At 36.3% G+C, this 23,987-nt stretch overlaps 1 protein-coding gene across 12 annotated transcripts in view; it reads left to right on the top strand.

Moving 5' to 3' along the window:
- MLIP (muscular LMNA interacting protein) overlaps window positions 1–10,534 on the top strand; it is a 270,604-nt gene extending 260,070 nt beyond the window's left edge. For all 12 annotated transcript variants that reach the window (XM_012441573.3, XM_012441581.2, XM_012441586.2 and 9 more), the window contains 2 exons: window positions 141–194; window positions 8,710–10,534. In XM_012441573.3, coding sequence (XP_012296996.2) covers window positions 141–194; window positions 8,710–8,715 — 60 coding nt within the window. In that variant the 3' untranslated portion in view covers window positions 8,716–10,534. The remainder of the gene's footprint in view (window positions 1–140; window positions 195–8,709) is intronic.
- The last annotated feature ends 13,453 nt before the right edge of the window (window positions 10,535–23,987 follow it).

Below are 23,987 nucleotides of genomic sequence, written 5' to 3'. Positions count from 1 at the left end.
TTAATGTTTAGACTTGGTATAATCCACTATTATCTGCAATGAAATATTTATGTTATTGTCAGTCTATTTAAATGAAATTTAAACATTTATTTTTTCTCACTTTTACATCTGATCATATCCTGGGCATCTTTTCTGTGAAGCTGAGTCATCCAATGGTGGCTATTCCTGAACATGAAGCTCTTGATTCCAAAGAGGTAAATGTAAGATAGGACTGGACATCTAGTTATCCATTTCCATGTGATTGTAGAAATAAAGCAATCTTATTTTTTTAATGTTAACAGAATTGTGCTTTTTTTTAAAAAAAGAAAGAATTATTACTAACTGTTCCACTCTGTAGGTCAGAAGGATTTGATAGTGAAATAAGCAAATTTTTGCTGCCTCTCAATGTAGAAGGTAGCACTAGAGTTCCCTGTGTGTGATACCTGGACCACAAACCAACTCCTGCCCCAAGTGCTTGTCTTTGTGACTTCCTTTTTGGGTTCATATGTGACATCACTGTTGTCTTCTTTCTCTAGAGGGTCATTGGATGTCCCATATATGGTGTGTTTTTGGGGTCAGAGACACAGTATTTCATGGTTTCTCAGTTTCAGTTCATAAGAAGATGACTGCTAGGCTCACTGAGTACCCCCAACCCCACCTTCCCCAAGTGAATTTTATATATGCCATACAGCATACAGACAAAGGCATACCAGCTCAATGATAGCCTCTACATTTCATGTAAATGTTTATCTACTTTAATGTTTTGAGCTGATAAAAGTAAATTCAAACAACTTTCTTATATTTTTTAAAATGCTATATCCTAGAAACAAAGATGAAACTTCTGTAAAGAAATGTTCTCTTCATGGTTTACTTTTGTATTCTTCAAGAGCAAGAATAACTGAACAGTGTTTTTTTCTTCTACATCCCCTCAGATAAAGTGGAAAATGGGAGAAAAAAAGTGATTTTTGAAAAACTTATCTCTGAGAAGGGACTGGGTGAGCTCACACATTCATTTAAAATACCCTCACAAAAGAAGTATGCTTAATTTTGCAGCCTCCAATTTTAAGAAGAAACAAACATAATATGAAAGAGAAGGAAGAATGATACAATTCCACATATCATTTGAATTTTCTTTTCTGAGCCATGTTTTCCACAATTTAGGGCATATTATCTACTTTATCTAAATTGGCATCCCGATTTCTGCAAATGTAAAAAGCTCTGTCATAGAAGACTGATGTGGCTTTCTGCTGTAACATGTTATTAAAATATAAAGTTGTGTTATGAATAGGTATGCATTTATATCCTTGACCACATCTCTGGTTACTTTTTAAGATAAGATTCTAAAAATAGGATTATAGGTTTTATGAGTATGAACATATGAAAGACTCTCAACATATGTAGCCAAATTTCTATCCTGGAAAATTGTAGTAATTTACCCTTTGAGGAGTGTGTTTAGCAATATCTGTCTCTATGCAGTCTTGCCAGCATTGAGAATTGTATAATTGCCAGTGTATTGAGAGGTTACTATACATTAAAAACAGTGTTATGCACTTTGTTTTGCTGAATCTTCATAAAATATTCTTAAGTTAAGTACTATTATAATTCTTTTTAGAGGTGAGGAAACTAAGGCTATAGGAACTCAGTCTATTGCCTAAAGTCAAATAGCTGGGAAGTGTCTCCACAATTAGAAATTGATTCCAAATCTGACAGCCTGCAGTCTGTGCCTCTTGGGTACTCTACTATTCTCTGTCTAGTGTCTATATTAATCTAAATTAGGATCTTTAATTTAGATAAATATATTTATCCAAATTTCTCTGTTTTTAATTTATATTTCTACCTATGTGATCTAATTCTTTTCCTTTTCAAATACTTGCCAAATTAACAGTGCAAGTTATGTTTTAATATTAACTTTCATGTTAAAATTCTGTATTTCTTCTGTTATTTTTGTCTTTATTGTTTATGTATTTTGTTTTTGCACTATCTTAGGCAAAAAGATAGTGCAAAAACAAAATTTATTGGTTTGGTAATATATTTTTATTGAGTAGTAAACTCCCTTTATGTATATATTAAGGTTAATAACTTTTTGTCAAATATGTTAGCTCTTTCAGTATAATGGTGGCAAATTGTATAATAGTGAAAAATTAGACAAATATATATGTCCAAAAATAGAAGAATGATTATATAAATTTTGCACATTCAGATGAATATAAAAAATAGCAAGCTTTGTATTTCTTTCAAATACAATAATTTTGGTTCAAGTTCACATAGGCTATAACTACACAATAAGAGTGTTTCTACACAAAAAAAAGAGAAAATCAATTGGTTATTTAAATTACAAAAACAGCCGGTTCAGTTAACAAATTGAGAACTACTGAATGTTAGGCAATGCAAAAGACTTTGTGAGCCAGAGGACAGTATAGATGTAGTATTTGCATTTTTTACACCAATTATCACAACTCTCAAGACAAAACTTAAGATAGTGAATAAGATTGCCATAAAATGATTTTGATTCAGGTTTGGAATATATGAAAAATGTCATTTAGAGTTTGAAGTTTAACATTTGTGAGACACAGTAACTGTTAGAAGTAAAAGAAATGTAAATAATTAAGCAAAAGGCCTTTTTGTGCTTCCAGTGTGCTGTATTTTACTTCTTAGTAATATTGGCACATTTTGGAGCAATTTAACAACTTTTACAACTTCTTATAATATGTGGTCAGACTAATATTGACCCATATATTTCCCTCAAACCTTTTCCCTGTTATTTATTTACTTTCAATGTCAACCAAGAAGCATCAGTTTTATAAAGCAATTCTGTTCTTATGACTCTATGGCCTAAAGAAATAAACCATTTCAGTTACAAACTCAGTGCAAATAAAGAATTATGGAAGAGCCCTTGATGGTATCTCACAATTTTCGCCTTGGTTTTTCTTTCATTTACTAAAGACATTAGTTTGTCTTACTTACTACCAGACTCATTTCTTGAATCAAATCAGACAATTTGTAGGTAGTACTTTTTAAAAATTAACTCAGTAATTCATTTAAATACAAACGCGTGTCAGATATATCTGATTTGACTTACCCATCAGTTTTATAACTCACATCCTTTCTAAAGTTCATTTAAAAGGAACTAACTCAAAACAGTTCCACTTTATCATCTAGCTCAGTGCTTCTCAACTCTGGCTGAACATGAGAATCACCTGTAATTGACTTTTGAAACACACCAATGACAGGGATCCACTGCAGACAAATTAATAAATCAAGAAACTTTGCAGGTGTCAAAGGTATTGGTATGTTTTAAAATCTCTTCAGTTTATTCAAATATGTACCAAGGGTTGAGATGTTCAAATTTTTGCTCCTTCATTGGCAGTCTAGGCAGGCCAACCAAATAAATCGGTCATTCAACTCTGAAAACACAAAGTAGAAAGTAAAAGTAGGAGGATCATAAAAGATTTTGTTCCAGTAAATGATTTCAATTACTAAAAACTTGGGTGACAAATTCCTGTCCAGTGGCATGAAGGAATAACATATGCTTTAATTTGTGGTAGATTAATTTTGAGAGATCTGTTCTATGTTGAGATTCACTATAATTTCATTAGTAAAATCTAATTCTTTATTTTTATTTTCCTTGACATTCCATACAAGATTTGGAAATTGCTTCGGATGAGGCTGGCATAGCATTTGGTGCAAGCTGGGTCTCGAGGCTTAGTGCATTCCAAACAATGTTTTATTTGTACTTTATATAACACTTAAAATACATGATCACTATCCATCTTCATGCAAGCAGATGAAATCCCTAAATAATTGATTTGACCATTGTGTCAGCTAACTGATTTTCAAAGAAGAATGCTTTCATAGATTTTTACTGTTCACACCAAAGCAGTAATCTCTCAGTAGGTGAGTATTTAACATCATATAGGCAGAGCATACTCCCTGACTGAGATAAATGATTTCTGAGTTGAGTTACTTAGGAGAAAATTATATTCTAGTAGTGACAATTATGTTTTATTGTATTTCTTGTCTTGTGAGTTCAGCAACTCTTTTATCTACAACCACTCCATAACCTACTTCTTCTTCTACAGGCTTAATTGTGAAAGTCATACTGCAGAATGAGATATAAACAGACTGTCCCTTTTTGTATTACCTGCTACATGCATCCCTATGACTACTGTATTTTATTTTCAAATTGAAGGTCAATTGATTACCAAAAACATGATGAGATGCATTTGGTTCTGACCTTTCAGGTTCATTTGTTATTAACACAACTTGAGAGCTAATCATTCACTAGCTGCTCATAAAACACATACTAGGCAAATTCTTCTGTTTCCTTATTCCTTCTCTTTGCAGATTTTTGATAAACTTTTAACAAGATAACAATTCTGTTAGCAAGGTGACTATGACTTATTTGCCACTTTGGTGGTATATAAGCTTTCTGAGTTTATTTTATTTTGAACTTCAGAACTTCCATTGATGTCTAAGGTTCCAATCTTATAAAGCAGGCACCCCATTCCTCTGACTATTCTTCGGATGAAAACATAGAAAAGGGAAAATAAGTTACTTGCCCGTGGAAGCCACTCTTGTATTCTGGTTTGATTCAAGGGTCAAAATAAAACTATCAAGAGAAAAAGGCCCACTCTATTCTTTTCAGGCAATTTTCCAAAAACATTATTTCTCAAAATGAAGTTTTGATACATCTTGGATTGCTGAGAGTTAAATGTTGTAATCTCAGGGGAGAATTGGGAATCTGGATATTATTACCTGTTGTTTAAAAGAAGATTTCTATGCTTTGATAGACAAATGGCTACAGGGCCAGGGTAAATTTGTCTTATAAAAATAAAGATACGTGATACAGTACCTGAGTAGAGAGCCACCTTTCCCAGGCATCAGGTGGGCAGGGAAATAATGAAGGAAAGAATATATTCCTATACTCAGATTTGGTAGCAATAGACCCATCAAAATGACTTTCTTGTGTTACAAGCCCCTAGTCTATATTGGGGAAATGTAATTTAAAAACAAAACAAAACAAAACAAAACCTTTCTGCTAACCCAGAAGTTCCCTTTGCAAGGATAGTAGAGAAAGAAAACCCTTTTTGTTATGGAATAAACATTGAACCAGAATGTGATGTGCATCCTAGGCAATCTGCTAAGAGATTGCAAAGAGAAGAAGAAATCTCACCCTTCATATAGCCAAGAAGATAGACCCCATTCTATACATATTCTCAAGATCAACAATAATTAAATTGGTCCTCAAGAAAAAATGAGAGCATCATTAAGTTCACCTGGGATTTGGGGTGACAATCTGTGTCTGTCGTTACACAAGGCAAAGTAAACTTCTCATATCTTTAGAACATGGGGTCACTTTATAACTTTGAGCCAGACTTGAGCTAAACTTAGAGTCTTACCCTCCTTGGAAACTGGCAGATAGGGATGCTGTCTCCCTTGATTGTTTACGTTTAAAGGAGATAGTTCGCAAGTTCTTGAAAGAGACTTTTCTGGGCCTGACAAAAGGCCCACCTAGTTTTCAAAAGACTTTGTATACATTTCAAAGAGAGGAGAAAGTACTCACAATGAGTTTTCTAAAGTAAATGCTGTAAGAAAAAGAAGTGGGAGGGAAATCTCTCCCCTTCTGTTCAGCCGATTTGAATTTCCAATTGTCCTTACACTTGGTTGGCAAGAACCAGAATTAAAATCAGAGAGAGTCTGACTCTGAAGTACCCAATCAAAAGAAACAGGTCTCATGTATTTTTCTTTTCTAGAAACTCAGTTAAATCTATAGAAATGGGTGTTCGACAGTTTTGGGGTTTCTCCTCAAAGTCATCTCAGTAGATGAAAATTGAGTTTGATATTGTAGTGAGTCATCGTAAAGTTGAGCAGAAGTCAGGAACTAAAAGGACCTATAACTCTTCTGTGTGGTTGCTTGGGAAGACTATTTCTGGTTTTCCAAGAGAAACAAACAAAACAATAAGATGAGGGTTAGTAATTATCTGGAACTCACATCATCCAGATGTCATATGGTTTTGACCCCAGATTCAACATTGTACTCTCTAGAGTCCATTGTACCTGCATTCTTTGTCTATGGGGCTGTCTTTATAGGACCTTAATTACTGAACGTTTTATGGCTTCTGGCTTGTGGGTAATAAACTCTGCTACCAGATCTTGTCTTTTTACACCAAAGTCGATAGTTACATAAATATACAAAATACATTTAAAATCTTTCAGAAAAAAGAATGGACATGCAGTATTTAATCATACTATATACATTACTTGGAAATGGCTTTTTGTTCTCAATACATGCAGCCCGATTTCATATTCACAAGAACATATATGTAGATCATTTTGCTTTCATTTTGCAGGAAAGAGTATGTATATTTGGTTTTGCATTTCAAGGGAATGAAAAACCCACTCACACAGCACATTCTTTTAAAAAATGCTTTCTGTAACATTGGCTTAACGTTTCACAAGAATATATTACCCATTACCTGAAGTTAACTCTAAATTTTAAAAAAAAACAAGATGTTGAGTCTGACTATGTTCCAGAATTATGACTTTCAAAGCATCTTAAGTTCTTTCTTAATTGTATTTTCTTATATCCAAAATAAGTGTGTTGTTTCACTGGCAATATGATAAAATACTGAGCCTTAACTGCCAGGGAGCTAGTTTGAAAATAGGATTGATTTATTTGTTAATGATTCTCACTTTTCTTATATGTCCACCTTTGTTATTTTCAAGTTATTTAGCTCTTTACCTATATTGAGATTGGCAAAGAAAAGTAAAAACTTCACAAAGTGTCTATAAAATGATGGCTCTAGCTGTCATAGCATAGTACGTCATTTCCAACTGGCTGCTAAATTGTGGGGCCAAACATTTTTTTGATCTGCTGGTGGGTTTGGGAAGAGCTGAGACACAGTGCTGAGTTTGCTGGCATGGTGTCAGAGGATGTTCTGCCTATTGCTCTTCAGTCTGAGTTAATGATTCCTATTATAATAAAATTTTATATTTGAGAGGGAACTTAGAAGGCATGTGTTCCAGTATTTTATTTAATGTTATAATCCCATCTACAACATATATGCTCATATATCTTCTGTTGAAACTCTCCGGTGACAGAGTTCACCATTTTCACAAGCCAGATTCGATATATGTTTTAGTTTGACTGAGACAAACTAAGTAATGGCTATGCGAACAACAAAAGCAAATAGAAAACACAGAATAAACTGGGGTTTAATTTGGAGCACGATGACCTTGGGTGTGATATTGAATCTTTCTGAGCTTCAATTTTATTCTTTGTAAAATGGAATCAAATGATTGTGAAGATCTGCCTTAATGTATGTAAAGTGCTTAGTGTATAAAATACATGGCACTTAAAAAGTATTAGCCAAATGATGATCATCTTCTTAAATCTCTTGTAATATTAACTACTAAATGCTTGTACTTTCAGAAAAATCAAGTCGGTGCTTTTAGAAAAAGCAAAATAATGGTAATTTTTATTTATTAGGATAATTAACGAGGAGATGTGCTTGAGTCACTTCCTCGCTTTGTTCCAGGGCTTCAGAGAGTTCCAGATGATGAAAGCTACAGCTTACTTCTTACTTTTTGCCTGTCGATTTTCTATGGCCAGAATAAACCAGAGCAGTCATGGAGCCACCCCCTGTATTAGTGCTTTTTCTCTGTCTCCTTCTTTTAGTCTACAATGTACTTTCTTCTAATAATGCAGAATGTAACCATATTTTACAATCCTGTTTAGCTGCTTGGCCATGACATACACCTTGCACATAGGGGCCAGCTCCAAGTCACCACCACGACTTCTTCACCTCATGATCTGGCTGAGGGCATAGAACAGAAAGTTGCCTACAGAAAGGCAACTGACCTCCTTTATTTTCTACTGGGAATTTTGGAGGGCTCCCTTGTTAGTCATGAGTTAGAACCTGGAAATAGAAAGCTCTGGACATTTCCTCCATTGGTGTTATTCCATCACATTGTTCTGTCAGAGTCGTGTCTTAGAACTAAATTTCTCAGAACTAAATTTTTCTTCTTGCTTCATCTCTGATACTTTCTTTTATACCGTCTTTTGTGCAATGTGCCTTCACAGTACGCAATACCCATCTTCCACTCAGTTAAGTTTATCTTATCTGTTCCAGACAGTCCAACCTTATCACATAGGAACAGAGATTGAATGGGTAAAGAAATTATTGGAATCACTCCTCTACCACACAGCAAAATTGTAAGGCCAAGCAAATCAATATACGAAGGAAAAGCAAGAGATTATTTGGTCTTGGTCTTTTGTAATGTTCCCTTTTGCAAAAGCTGGGATTTAATTCAGTCCCTATTCACTTTACCTCCTTGTTAGATGATGCATTTTGGGGAATAGTGCAGTCAATGCAAAAGTGAAGTCATCAGCCAAATAATGGAAGGGCGAAGGTGTGGGTGGGATATAGCAGTGCTGTTCCTTAAGGTACCCCCAGCCCCTCAAAACCCTCATGATACTTTGTAAGAGGCCAGAATTGGTCTGCTCCAAGAGATTGGAGTCTGATGCAAAGGTACAGCTGTGTGTCTTTATTATGCCAATAATAGTGAAACAAGGAAGGATCTACTTAGGGAATAAAAATAAACTTATCATAGTATAAACCACTTTTTTTAATAGGAGATGCTATGCCCAAATATTAATGTATAATTTTCAGGTGTATATTTTTAAATTTATTCATCTTAACCTGACTACTATATTCTCTTATTTTGCAGCAATGAAGTTGGAGCAGAGGCTGAAAACACAGGCTGCTGAAGTTTTTTGGAATGCTGGTGCTAACCACTTGCTAGATTTAACTTTTTTTTTTTTTTTCCAGAACGTGTGCTCCCTTTATGAGCTGCAGTGCAGCAGAACTTAAAAAATGTTTGCTGTGGTTATATAGCATCTCAGTGCTCTGCTAACAGCCAGCATAGGAGAGATTTACCTACAGCTTCTTGCACCACTGTTTAAGCTTTTAATGCCGTCTATCTAATATTAAGCTGACAGCAATACTAACATTCCCCTATATTTAGCAGCCAAATAAAGAAGAATCATGGGTAAATAGAAGAATGGCTGTGACTGTTTTTCAATACTAATTTTATTTAATGCATACATTACAAACTGAGTCAGGTTTTTATTCCCCTTTTGCTTCACTTTTTTTTACATGAAGAAAACACTCTTCTACCAAAGTGAATCATTAGCTTTCAGAAGATGCTAGTATTCAGAGGTTCACTGGTAAGATCTTGAACCCCAGAAAGTTGGCATTTTGCATAACAAAACACTGCTTTCCTGTTCTGTTGGGACTCTGTGCTGCTGGGACAGACTATGTGCCAGGAGCAACCCAATGCTGATGAACATGGTGTTACTGGAGTGTCTGGGATGCCACTCTCTCTGCCTGTCACCACATGATTCTTGTGAAGGCTACTTTTGAGTCAGTTTGTACCCAAAATCCTGAGAGCAGTAGAGACCATAGAGCAAACCTATATTTGATGATAATCCTGAGAGTCCCCTAGAGGCACACTATGTGCCACCTTGTTGACCATCTTCAATTTGTTTCCCAGTTGTCATCCCCAGCAGTCTGTCCTAGCCTCCTGTAAGTGATTTCCTTTTTCTGTTCATCTGAGAAGCCAAGGATAACACACATTAACAAAGAAAAACAGTCTAGACAGTGAACCCCTGATGGTAAAGGAGTCTTGGGAAAACCTGCTTCATTCATTCTTTGCACATTGTCCATGTTCCCCTTGGAGCCAGCTCTGAGCCACAGTGCTCCTAAACCATGCTTCGTTACCCAATCCTATCCCCCAAACCCAAGCAGGGAGAGTGGCTTATAGAAGAGCAATGAGGCTCCTTCATTCTCCAATAGCCGTTTTAGAATGTTCCATTTTCAGCTATTATTTGACAACTGGAAATATAAACTTATCGACGTCTCCTTTGTTGGTGTTAGAGAAGCAAAGGAGCCTCAGCGAAGCTCTCTGCTCATCTCTCCTTCCCCCAACCAAAACCACTTATTTATCAACCTGCTAAATTGTGTGAAGCATCACTTTGGATTATTAGTAACGATCTCTAACATTCACTGTGGTCTTATCATGAGCAATGCGCCACACCAAGTGCTTTACATGAATTTAATTTAACCTCCACAATGAGCCTGTGATGTCGGTAATATTATTATTCATATTTTGTGAAAACAGACTCCTCCAAATGGTTAAATTAAGCTAGTAAGTGGCAGTGGCAGAATTCAAGCCTAGGTAATCTCATTCTAAGACTAGATGATGATTTACTCAATCATTTGTGTAGTCATTTATGCAGTCATTTTTCATCTCCAGCGTAAAAGGGTGACTTGATTACACTCCTCAGTTCATGACAGATTTCTATCGTAAGTTTGGGCAAGCCCCCCTCATGTATACCTGTTGATTAATGACCATCCTTTATAATAATTTCTACCTTTCCTTCCTTGCTGTAGGCACACATTCATATTTATTTAATGTATATCTTTTGCTCATATATGTTTTGAAGATGTACACTGTTTTGTCTGCATATATATTTAATAAATGTAAATGGTATTGCTTACATTTGTTATATTTTTTCTCTACTCAGCTCCGTTTTTAAAGCTTTATGCACATTGCTTTATAGAAATCGAGTGTATTGTGGTCTCACAGCTGCCTGGTGGAGTCTCATCACATTTTACCTATCTACCTGCCCAGCTTTGATCTCTCAGGTTGCTTTCTTGTACCAACTGTTGTGATGCGCATTCTTGCATGTGCCCCCTTGTGGACCTTTGTGAGAGTTTCTCCGGAATAGATACACAGGACTAGAATTGTTTAATCCTAAAGTTCACTGTGTGCTTAATTGATGAAATCCTCCCGGATTGCTTACTAGAATAGGTGCACCAATTTTTATTCCTATCAGCAATGCATTAGGTCTCATATTCCCAAGTTCCTTTTCACCTTTGAAGGTCTGAGCTTTGAAACATTAGGCACCACTGTCATTGGCGGCAACTCTTAAAATGGGAAGGTGGTTTGACATGGTGTCCGGTTCATCCTGTATTTTCCAATTCTCTGAGACTTTTATACCCTTTAACTCATTGCAATTTTCAGTTAAGTATTATTATCTTCATTTCATTTCTCAAACTAAATAACAGAGAGAGGCTCCTAAAAGAAAAATAAATTTATTTGGGAATAGAGTATTGGAGCGGATATACATATGCTATAGTAAACTATTTGCATGCATATTAAGGGAAGTAAAGGACAACCAAGATATTTGGAGGAAAAAATAAGGAGGATTACATGATAATTTTGAAATAATTATCCTTAGCTACAAAAATCAGTAACAAAGGTGACATCAGTCCAAGTTTGGATAGGCAGTTGCTGTCATTGTAGAAATATTTCTTTTCAGTATAAGGTTTCCATGGCTTTTGCACATGCTTGTGATTTTGTAGAGTTTTCTGTAGTAGCTTTTGTCAGGCATGCTAGCAGGAGAACCCTCTCTTCATGGCCATTTCTGGGTCTGTCAGATTTTTAAAAAAATGTTTGCGACTCCATTTTTATTCTGACAACTTTCACATGTTGCTGAAACACTTGAATCTGATGGATTATTTGACTGAGGACACCAAATTGGTGAATGGCAAACCTAGCACAAGTCATTTGATTTTCCTACTATGTTATTTCTACAAATTGCTGCATCTGAACATTGTGGTCTAATTTATTGGTTCAGTTTCTCAGTAAAGAACAGAGTCTTAAGAGCGTGAGCACAGGAAGGCAAGTGTTGATTGTACGGAGAACATGGCACATGAATCAGTGACTTTTCAGGTTGGTGAGCAGTGCATTCGGTGCACTAAGGAGGTTGGGAGGACTATGTATGTTTCTGAGGAGGCAGGAGATGGGGACAGATGATGTGGAATTGCCAGGTACTGAGACTGCATCTTTATTTGGTTTCTCCCAGAAGCGAACTCTAAGACAAAGATTTAGTATAAGTAGTTTATTTGGGAGATGATCCTTGGAAACATTGATAAGGAAGTGAGGAAGTCAGCTAGGGAAGCGGGTTACTACATTGGGCAACTCTAGTTTATTTCCACTAAGAAATTTGAGGATACAAGGTTGAATAGTCCTTAGGGTTCATTCAATTTAGAGGAAAGGAAACTGGGGTTGTCATTCTAAAGCCTGACTATTAACCTTTATGTGGCTGTGGCTGTGACTTCCTTCTTTATAAAGGCTTTGGTTTTTTAAGACTTTTCATTATGCATTCACCAGGGGAACCCATTTTTTTCTTGTGAAATTTTAATTTGGTGAAAATGGAATGTCTTTTGAATATTGTTCTTCATAGTCTCTGAAGTAAAGTACAGAAACAAAGAACCAATTGAAAACTTAAGTAACAAGGGAATACTCTCAGAATTTTATCTACTGGGCAAGCAGAAAAATCTGCAATTAGGACCGGGAACAAAAATTCTACTTTAACTAGACTGCTGTGGATTTCCACATGTGAATTCTTTATCAACTAGACATTAAATCAACTGTGTGAGATGATAACTCGATTTATAAGAAAGAAAGATTGTTTTGCTTAGAGTAAATCCAGAGGTCTTAGAATAATCAACTAGTAATTAGAAAATATTTCTGGATTTGTTTAGAATACATAGTACGTTTGGGGGACAGTCCACATATTCCTGTGGCGGGTTGTAAAATTAAATGTTCTATTCCCCTTATACTTTAAAATGTATTATTTTCAATTTATTTGACTAGAAATAGGCTTTTCTCTTCATTTTATGCTTTAATAGAAATGCTTTAATCTCTTATAAAAGCTTCCTAGTGGATGTATATGCAGTTGCTCAATATCACTTAAGCACCTGAGTCCATTTTTTACTTAATTGAAAACTCTGGGGATAAATTCAAAAAATGAAACCTCACAACAGGCAGAGGAAGATTCATAAATGCTAAAAAAGAAGGAAAGGAAAAAAAAGACAAATTTTCCCAGGGGGCTACAGACTGTGATTTAAAATATTGAACAGAATATCTAAATTAAAACAATGGAAAACTCAATTAAAAAGTATGTTTAGCCAAGAACAGGTTTTGTGGAAGTCGTTAGAGAGAGGCAAAATGCTCTGATAACAATGTGACTAGAACTGGATGATATTTCTCACAAGGCTTAGTAGCCTTTTCAACTTCGAGCTGAGTTAAATCACTTAAGGGAGTAGAAATTCCGGAGATTTTGCCAACTCTGCTTCTGATTCACAGTTCAGTCTTTGTGTTTTTCGTTTCAGATCAATACTAGTTTAGGTAAAAATAGCAGAAGTTGTGGAGAAATTCAAGTTAGCAGCTTACTTCTCTTTTCCAACGAACAGATAAAAAACCTTTTACTTAAGTCATTTAAGATTAGAGAAAGAAGTAGATTTTGAAGAATGTGTAGTAGGCTAGGCTCTGAATTTTTAAGAAGTGGTGCTTAGTTAATATTAGGTAGAATCAACAGAATTTAGGAAGTATACCAATGAGGACTGAAGCTTTCATTCATTATCATATACTAGGGGGAAATTCTATTTTTCAAAATTCTGTTTTTGCATAAAACAAATAATATTTTTATAAAAGGAAGAAAACAAAAATATATTTTCTTCTAAGTTTCTAGTCCTATCACTGCTCACAGACTTGCTTGCATTATTGCCTCAGTAGTAATAATAAGGGAGATTAAACATTAAAGTTAGGATGAGGCAGAATTGGATTTGGATTTTGGTCTTTCTTGCTCCAAAGGTCTTTTTCCTCTACAAGCATTTTTCCATTTTTCTTCTGCCATGAGTCGAACAGATAACGCTCCCTTGGAAAGCACAGTCTCTTCTCTAAGGGTACATCGGTAAGAGCTATGAATGGAGTTCATGACAGGTAGGAGCCTCTTTACAGCTCGGGCTGCATATAGCTTCAAGTCTGATTTTTCAGATATTAACGGTTCAAGTCTCCACTTGCCCAACAAGCAGGAAATCTGAATAACTGTTTGGATATCGTCCTCTGGATCCCCTTGCCCAAAGCCTCCTTCATGCAAGATGAAAATCCTTTTGGGGAACGAAGGTCCACTTCTCTCAGACAATCTTGATGGGCACTATACTGCTCAAGCAATTCTTCCTAAATTAACAAAATCTGCTTTAAGGAGACTTGTTTCTTGAACTATGGGCATAGTGCTGTATTTCTGATTTTTCAAACTTCTGCCTTACTTGACACTCCATGACCATAGAGGAGGATTTAGAGATTACATGCGTTTCAGTGGCACGCCAGCTGCTCTGCCCCTCTTTTCTACGTGCTAGTGATTTACCACTCTAATATTGAAAACTTCTGTTATATCACACAATTCCCTGAGGAATTGAGAAAACCTAGTGTGATTTGTTCACCACTTCCGAATACACTTGCTAAATCATTCTCAATAGTAATATGTAGAATGTTGCGTCTAGTTAAGACTGGTTTAACACATCCCTACTTGCTAAGATGAATTCGGTGCCTTCTCCAAGATTTCTGTGAATTCCCGAAGACTATATTTTTCTTCACATTCTCCAGAGCAAATTGCTAGCTTCTGTGGAACATTCATGTCATATTTTGCATTTTGCTGATACCCTCTTAGAACGCCCTCAGTGTGGTCACATTCCCTTTACCTGAGAATCTCCACCTACAAGTCTCCTCCACCAAGGTACAAGCTAGACTTTTACCGGAGATTTGTGAGCTATTGTGATCACTGAGAGACAAAGACTTATTACATGGTAACAAACGATAAACTATTTAAATTGGATTTTAGACTTTCTAGTTCTTAAAAAGGAATGAGTCATTTATGAAAAATTGGCATCTTCCATTTCCACCTTGGTGTCTGGAGTCCTTCTCTCATCTTCTCTCTCCTTAGCTTCGTTCCATCCACAGATTGCATCTTAATTCTTATGCAACTGTTTTAATATCTCTTAGTTCTTTTCTCTATCCATCTAAATAGCTTATTGATTTTTCTAAACAAAAAGTCTCTTTCCTCAGAGCCATATCAAGAAGTACAATAATAACAAGTAATACCATGAGTCCTTAGAAGGTAGTAGCCGAAATTTTCAGCTAAAAGTATACCACAGCTTTTCCCCCTTCTTACTTTAAAGAAAGTGAAAATATCACAAACTTGAGCAAATTGGAATTATAGTAAAACAAACAACAAAAGAACCCCCAAACCCAAACCAAAAACAGTTGTGTTGGTCCCTCCTGGAGTTGCTCCTCGGGCGTTCCCTGCCCAGGATGAGACAACTAGACAAAGCCCAAGATGGGCTACTCTTCAGCCCCTTTTACATACTCAGACCTCCTATCTTCTCAGCTACTCTTGGCCACTAACTCTGTCATTACCAGGCCCCTTTCATATCAACAACTTGAGCTTGGATCACATCCTGGGTTCTGATAGGACACTCCCCTGGGGGACTGATCCCTCAGCTTGATGATCCTCTGTCCTATTCGAGTCTCTGGTACAGCTGTGGAGATCTCAGGCCTGAGGGTAACCTATACATGAAAAAGTAGGGGTTCACTAGACTGGAACTGTTTGGGAGTCTCAGTTGGTGGTCATACGTTGATTAACAAGCTATGGCAAAGGTAATTAATGCTTTCTACTCTTAGATGTAGACAGTAATATTCAGAGAAACCCTGAAATGTTCAGTTCACCGAAAGTAAGTTTGACTTTCTGAGAAAATGACCAGAAAAATTTTTAGTTTCTATTGTCTAACTATGTGAAAGTTGTACTTACTTTAGAGGATTTAAATGGTGCAGAATATATGAGGCCAAGGTTGCATATCAGCTCTAAAACCCAAAGTCATTTTGGTTACATAAGATATATTTTTAGGCTTATGAAAATTTTACATGTCAGGCCATTTCTTAAGTGAGGGCTTTCTCTCTACAATTAATAAAAGATATAAATGGAAACCTGCAGCTGGCTGAATTGTCCTTTTAGTTCACATCGTATTTCCATTTACGCCTAGAGCCGGAATTTAACTAAAAAAAAAAATGCTTTGTACACCCGATAAGCTTCTGCGTTTTTGTACTGTCCTGAGGAAAGAATTTCAGATACTTGTAACAAAGAGAGCTTCCTTTTGCTGTCAGGGCCAGCTAGATGCAACCTTAGTGAAAGCTTTCCTGGAAAACGCTCCCAGTCAACTCTCAGACATGACAGCTGATTAGGCAGTCATTTTGGGCTTTTGGCATTGGAAGTGTCACAGCCTGCCAGTGCCTTCCCAGTTTCAGGGCTGGGGTCTGGGCAGGGCAATAAAAGTAGATGGGTTGTCAAATCAGTCTTTCATGTTAATCTAGTCATATTTCCCCAGCCTCTGAGCTTCTCAACGTACTTTCCAATACACACACCCTCCTGGCACACACACACTTTTACACACCACACACACATCACTTTTTCTTCCTCACATACATACACCCTTACACAAACACACACACTTCTGTACCTGATGACTACATGATGAGCAAGAAAGCTATCAAAGACCACTAGAGTCATGTCAAAGGACTCAGAAGCCAACTTAAAGAGGCTTTCACTCACCAAAGATGGAATAACTTAAGTTTCCATAAGGATGAAACTGAAATGGATGGAAACCCACGCATTTATAATGATATTAAAAGGTACATTTATCATGTCAGAAGATGTCAGAAAACTAATTTATTATCTTGAATTAGCTTTGAATTATGTATCTTGAAAATTGGGTAAATAAAATGAAAGAATCAGAGCTCCTACATGAATTGAACATGGATGATTAAGTGGTTGATGAAGAAAAGCTTCTCCTTATAAAATTATTTCAGGTATTACATAAAAATAAAATAATAGAGTATCATTTTTGCAACTCCCAATGAATGGAGAGATCTAGAAATTGAGCATAATTGGCAATGAACTTCAAAATGGAAAAAAATCCAAATGAAGTCTAAAGTTTAGGCATTAGTAAACACGAAAAAAAAAAAGGAAGAAAAATCGGACATAGTGTGCCTCCTGATTCAAGAATGTACCACAGCCCTAGAGTCTCGTTGAATGGATAGGCGCTGAGTCTGATCAGGCTTCTCCAAGCAGCTGCCAGTGTCCAAGCCAGACAGGATAGAGGAAGGAGTTGAATGGTCCCATGAGGATGCAATTAACAAAATGCAGGCTGTGGGAAACTGTATAGGACAAAAAACTTGAGCTCTTCAGCATGTTTATTATAATAAAAAGAAACCAAGAAAGAGATGGAGAAGAAGCCTATAGATGAAAATAGACTTTAAAAACATTTTTAAAAAGACAATAATAGGGCTTATAAATAAAAATTTTGGTGACAAAAACAGGAAGAAACACAAAGAAGCAATGACTCCAGCAGTGAGGTTACTCCTGGAGAGAGAGAGGAAGCTGTGATTGGAATGGAACATGTAGAGAGGAGTTTAGTGCAGCTGACAAAGTTTTGATTTTTGGCATGGGTGTTTATAAGGGTATTCATCTTATAATAATTCATTAAGCTTGGAAAAAATGGAAATGTTAAACATATAATTATAAATTCTAAGTATATCACACATTCACTAGAGTAATACTACCACTACCACAGTAATAATGATAAGAGCTAATACTAATTGAATTCTGTTTTTTTTTTGGATTACACAGATATTTAATTTTAATATAGTATAGCTAAGCATACATCAATATGATATAACAATTATAATTAGCATACATACTTTGATACATAGATATAATCATATTTTGAAGATCAATTTCTATGAGAGGTATCTTTTTTTTTTAATTGCATTTTAGGTTTGGGGGTACATATGAAAAACATGCAAGGTTGTTGCATAGGTGCATACGTGGCAGTGTGATTTGCTGCCTTCCTCCCCTTCACCTATATCTGGCATTTCTCCCCATGCTATCTCTCCCCAACTCCCCACCCCCCACTGTCCCCCCTCCCCCTCAACAGACCTCAGTGTATAGTGCTCCCCTCCCTGTGTCCATGTGTTCCCATTGTTCAATACCTGTCTATAAGTGAGAACATGCGATGTTTGATTTTGTGTTCTTGTGTCAGTTTGCTGAGAATGATGGTTTCCAGGTTCATCCATGTCCCTACAAAGGATACGAACTCATCGTTTTTGATGGCTGCATAATATTCCATGGTGTATATGTGCCACATTTTTCCTGTCCAGTCTATCATCGATGGGCATTTGGGTTGGTTCCAGGTCTTTGCTATTGTAAACTGTGCTGCAATGAACATTCGTGTGCATGTGTCCTTATAGCAGAACGATTTATAATCCTTTGGATATATACCCAGTAATGGGATTGCTGGGTCAAATGGAATTTCTATTTCTAGGTCCTTGAGGAATCGCCACACTGTCTTCCACAATGGTTGAACTAATTTACACTCCCATCAACAGTGTAAAAGTGTTCCTATTTCTCTACATCCTCTCCAGCATCTGTTGTCTCCAGATTTTTTAATGATCGCCATTCTAACTGGCGTGAGATGGTGTCTCAATGTAGTTTTGATTTGCATTTCTCTAATGACCAGTGATGATAAGCATTTTTTCATATGCTTGTTGGCCTCATGTATGTCTTCTTTTGTAAAGTATCTGTTCATATCCTTCACCCATTTTTGAATGGGCTTGTTTGTTTTTTTCTTGTAAATCTGTTTTAGTTCATTGTAAATTCTGGATATCAAAACAGAGATATAGACCAATGGAACAGAACAGAGGCGTTGGAGGCAACACAACATATCTACAACCATCCGATCTTTGACAAACCTGATAAAAACAAGCAATGGGGAAAGGATTCTCTGTTCAATAAGTGGTGTTGGGAAAACTGGCTAGCCATGTGCAGAAAGCAGAAACTCGACCCCTTCCTGACACCTTACACTAAAATTGACTCCAGATGGATTAAAGATCTAAACATAAGACCTAACACCATAAAAACCCTAGAAGGAAACCTAGGCAAAACCATTCAGGACATAGGCGTAGGCAAGGACTTTATGACCAAAACACCAAAAGCATTGGCAACAAAAGCCAAAATAGACAAATGGGACCTAATCAAACTCCACAGCTCCTGCACGGCTAAAGAAACAGTCACTAGAGTGAATCGGCAACCAAAAGAATGGGAAAAAAGTTTTGCAGCCTACCTGTCTGACAAAGGGCTAATTGAATTCTTTATATGTGCCACACGTTGCTCTAAATTATCTATGTAATTATATCGTTATTTACTGTTTTTTTTTTTTTTTTTTTTTTTTTTTTTTTTTCATTTCATAGGTGAGAAAACTAAGGCACAAAGTGTTAAGTAACATGACTTAAGTTCACACAGATACTAAGCCACCTTGGAATTATTATTTACCTAAGAAAAATTTCCAGCTGACTCAGGTAGCAGAAGCAGCTTTCAAGGGTGATGGTGCAGAAAGAGTGTTTTGGGTTTATTAATTAATTTATTCATGGATTCACTTCACAAATTTGTTGTTGTAGTTGAGCACCTACTCTGTGCCCAGGCACTGTGCTGCAGTGACACTTGGGGGCATTACTATCAGTGACCCCATGTGCCTTCACACTGCTGCAAGACAGAAGCTACCACAGAAGTGGTTAGCAATGGGATGGGTGCGATTTTAGTGAGGAATGGAGTTTCAAGCTGAGACAGAAGGGCAAAGACCAGTTCTCCAGGCCGAGGAGGATGAAGCCTTAGCAGATAGAGAACTGCAGCTGTGAAGAAGGCCTTGCAATCACTAATGAGGGGGGTACATATCAAAAACATGGAAAAGGATTTCTGAGTTTTTCCAGTATTTAAACTTCAACTGAATCCACACATATCCTAATTAAGGATGAGTGACCTTAGAACAACCAAACCATACCAAACCAGACCAAAACTAAATCCAAACATTTGTATCCCAAGTAAATCTAGAATGAATTGAACTTACAATGAACAAAAATCTCTCTCTCATTTTAATTGGATTACATACAGAGTTAATAAATTTAAGGAAGAATGGGTAGGTGGCTCTGAAACAATATGAACTAAAATTAAACTACATCTGGGTTTGTTCACTGTGGCACTCGAAGGCTGAATTAGTGTCAGTGTGAGAGAGTTCAGGGTGTCATGTTTTAGTGCACTATTAAAAGTTTCAGAAAATAGGAGTAACAACTTTCCATCATGAGAAGGGTTTGAGAGACTAGATCACTAATGTGACAGTGACGTCTGTGTTGAGGAGGAGGTTGGCCTTGGTGAACTCAAACTCTTTCTGTTTTTTTTTTTAAATAAGAACATTAGACTATTCTCAGAACTGAATAACAATTGAACATGACTATTTTATTAGGTCTGAGTGCATCTGGAGGATCTGAGCTAAGTTTTGATAACTGGCTTTAAACCCACAGCAGATGATATGAGGAAAGTCCTCTCTGACCACATGACGGCCCATGGGTCTGGAAGCCCCTTGCTTGCTAACACTGGCCTCTATTGGGGCCATGTTGGCCTTGCCTTCAGCTCAGCCCTGACTGTCTGGGGCTCAGTCAGGGCTTCATTCTCTTGATGGCTTCATTCTCTTCTCTCACAGTATCTGCCCCTCCTTGGGCCTCAGTTTTCTCATCTATAAAATGAAGATTCCCCTGACCTCCCTGTTAATGATCTCTCAAAAACCCTTTTGGTATTTACACTCTGAGGTTCTCTGATTAATACGTACCAACCAATATTACAATAAATAAAAACTATTGAGTGAGGTTGTTGACCCTGACGTGGAGGCCCAAGGAATTGTAGTCAGGGCTTCAAAGTTCACTGACAAACTATTCATTCACCAAAATCTTCAAGTACTGCTTTATATGATACTATTTTCTTAGGAAATGGGCAATGGAATTTTTCAGCTGTGAAACAAGTATGTTGTCCGGATTTCATCAATGCACACGGTTACCTATGTGATAAATCTTGTTTTTCCTCTACTGGCTCATGAGCTTTATTATCTGGAGCTTTTCCCCTTTTGTTCTTGATACCAGTAATATTTTCTTCATCTACATAATTTACTATGTTATTTACATTTTATATTTTGCCACCAAAATTCTTCTATGCTTGAGTTTTATTTTAGTTTTTCTTATTCTAAAATGCTTTTCTGTGGTAAAAACAAAAGAGCTCAGATTTTGGAATAAGACAGACTTAGCTTTAAACACTCTTTTCTACTTATTAGAATTTATTTGGGGAAAGTTTTCTTGTAGAGCCTTTGTTTTCACATCTGAGAAATGGAGATATAATACCTACTTTACAGTGTTGCAGTGAGAATTAAATGAGATAAGTGAAAAGAGCTGGTGTCACACTGTACACAATAAATACTAGTTTTCTGTGTTTTCTTTATGTTACTACGAATAAGCCCAAATGTGTCTTTAACCCTTATTTTTCTTTTAGTCTTACTCATACTCAGCCAAACTGCCATGGTGGTGTGCTGCACCCATCCCCCCATCATCTACATTAGGTATTTCTCTTAATGCTATCCCTCTCCAATCCCCCTACCCCCTGCTATCCCGCTCTTAGCCTCTCACCCACTGACAGGCCCCAGTATGTGATGTTCCCCTCCCTGTGTCCGTATGTTCTCATTGTTCAACACCCACTTATGAGTGAGAACATGCAGTGTTTGGTTTTCTTTTCTTGTTCAGTTTGCTGAGAATGATGGTTTCCAGCTTCATCATGTCCCTGCAAAGGACATGAACTCATCCTTTTTTATGGTTGCATAGTATTCCATGGTGTATATGTGCCACATTTTCTTTATCCAACCTATCATTGATGGGCATTTGGGTTGGTTCCAATTCTTTACTACTGTGAGCAGTGCCGCAATAAACATACGTGTGCATGTGTCTTTATAACAGAATGATTTATATTCCTTTGGGTATATACCCATTAATGGAATTGCTGGGTCAAATGGTATTTCTATTTTTAGATCCTTGAGGAATCTCCACATTGTCTTCCACAATGGTTGAACTAATTCATACTCCCACCAACAGTGTAAAAACGTTCCTATTTCTCCACATCCTCTCCAGCATCTGTTGTCTCCTGATTTTTTTGATGATCGCCATTCTAACTGGCATGAGATGGTGTCTCCATATGATTTTGATTTGCATTTCTCTAATGACCAGCGATGATGAGCTTTTTTTTCATTTGTTTGTTGGCTGCATAAATGTCTTCTTTTGAGAAGTGTATTTTCATATATCCTTCACCCACTTTTTCACGTTTGTTTTTTTCTTGTAAATTTGTTCAAGTTTTTTGTAGATTCTGGATATTAGCCCTTTGTCAGATGGGTAGATTTCAAAAATTTTTTCCCATTCTGTTGGTTGTCAGTTCACTGTAGTGATAGTTTCTTTCGCTGTGCAGAAGCTTTTAAGTTTAATTAGATCCCATTTGTCTATCGTGGCTTTTGTTGCCATTGCTTTTGGTGTTTTAGCAAAGCTTTTATTGTGTCTGTGTTTCCAGCAGCATTCTTTATTCCTAATAAGTCTGTCCATGTTCTAATGATGTTTATACATGGGCTTTTCAGTTCACTTTTAGCTTGCTCGGACTTATTAAAAAGTGTAATTCATTAGAGTAATGTGGAACATTTTGTGGGAACTTCTGTCAATGCACACCATAAGAAGAGTTTGCCTAGGTTTAAAGCAGAGGATTCTAGATGGGGATCAAGTATTCAACTCATAAGATCAATTTGAACAGTCTCAGTGTGACAACCATAACTCTTTGATCCCATTAGAAAAACTAGTGTTTATGTAGAGACAGTGTTTCAAAGCAATAACCAAAAGATTCGTCAACTATTTAGAAAGTTGGAAGTACTGTCCATAAGTAAAAGTATACATTTTAGATTAAATTCTCTTAAGTTTAAATCATGATTTCAACACTTACCAACTGTGTGACATTGGGCAAGTTATTTAAACTCACTGTGTCTCAGTTGCAAAGCTATAAAGAGGGAATAAAATTATTGGAAACCTTGTAAGATGCAGTGAAGGGTAAATAAAGTAGTACATATAAAATAAGTAGTCTGGCTTAGAGTAATAGCTCAATAAAGGTTAGCTATTATTTTTATTATTATAGATATTTAGCCTTAGCCCAATTGAAAAATTCTTGTGTGACTTAATCCCTAATTGGAATCAATATCCTGAAATTATGTAAAATTCTAAAATCTCATTCTTTTACTTATAGATTTTTGCATGCTGGTTGACATATTTTTAATCATGTGCAGAAATTTTTATATATGGCAAAGATAGGTGATAGAAGAAAATAATTTGATTTCCTTTTTTTGTAGTTTAATGTTTAATGAAAGAGCTGAAGCAGTCCTTAAAGAAGATGAAAAATAATTAATAAACATCAAAAAAGCAATTAGAATATATACCACACATCGGATTAACACTAAAATTAAGAGTATATTTACCATATGTATAAGGATCTAGCCTATTTTTCTTATAGTAAATAAAAATATATATGGATTATTGGTGAACACAGAGAAGAAAGGTGTCTCAGGAAATAAATTTTTGTTGAAACTAAAAGCAAATAGAGGTATGAGTTAAAAGAGATGAACCAGATGGAGTTCTTTGGTAGAGGAGAAGAATCTTAATAAATCTGGAGTAGGAGGTAGAGACGTTCTGAGTGTCTTTCAACAAGTAATGTTTGAGCACTTATGATGGGCTATGCACTATATTAGTCACTGAATTTGCAAAGATAAATAAAAATGCTTATTACTGACAGAAAACCCACTCTAGAGCAGCAGATATGTGAATAGCTACAATGAGAGATGAAGGACAGTTCTTTGCAAATATTAAACTCACATATTTTCATGACCTTTCTAAATGTGTTTTCTTGTAGCCTTCTCCTAGGCTAAGCCACCAGGTTTTTTTTTCCCTCAAGAAGGAGAAGAAGGATACTGCTCAGAAAAGAGGCCACTAATTAGTCTTAAATATTAAAGCTGACTTTTGTGACCTTTTTTGGGAGCTAGTAACTCTAAAAGAGGTCAGGAGAAAGGAAATAATGTTCTAAATTACTTTATCTTTCCTTAGAACATGAGGAGATTTAAAAGACTGGATTGAAGAGGTAGTGCCAGGGCTAT

The sequence above is a fragment of the Aotus nancymaae genome, unplaced genomic scaffold (genome assembly GCF_030222135.1).
Source record: "Aotus nancymaae isolate 86718 unplaced genomic scaffold, 86718_ANA_hifiasm-v0.15.2.pri h1tg000040l, whole genome shotgun sequence".
In the NCBI taxonomy this organism is placed as follows: Eukaryota; Metazoa; Chordata; class Mammalia; order Primates; family Aotidae; genus Aotus; species Aotus nancymaae.
This window is presented reverse-complemented; position numbering and strand designations above follow the sequence as displayed.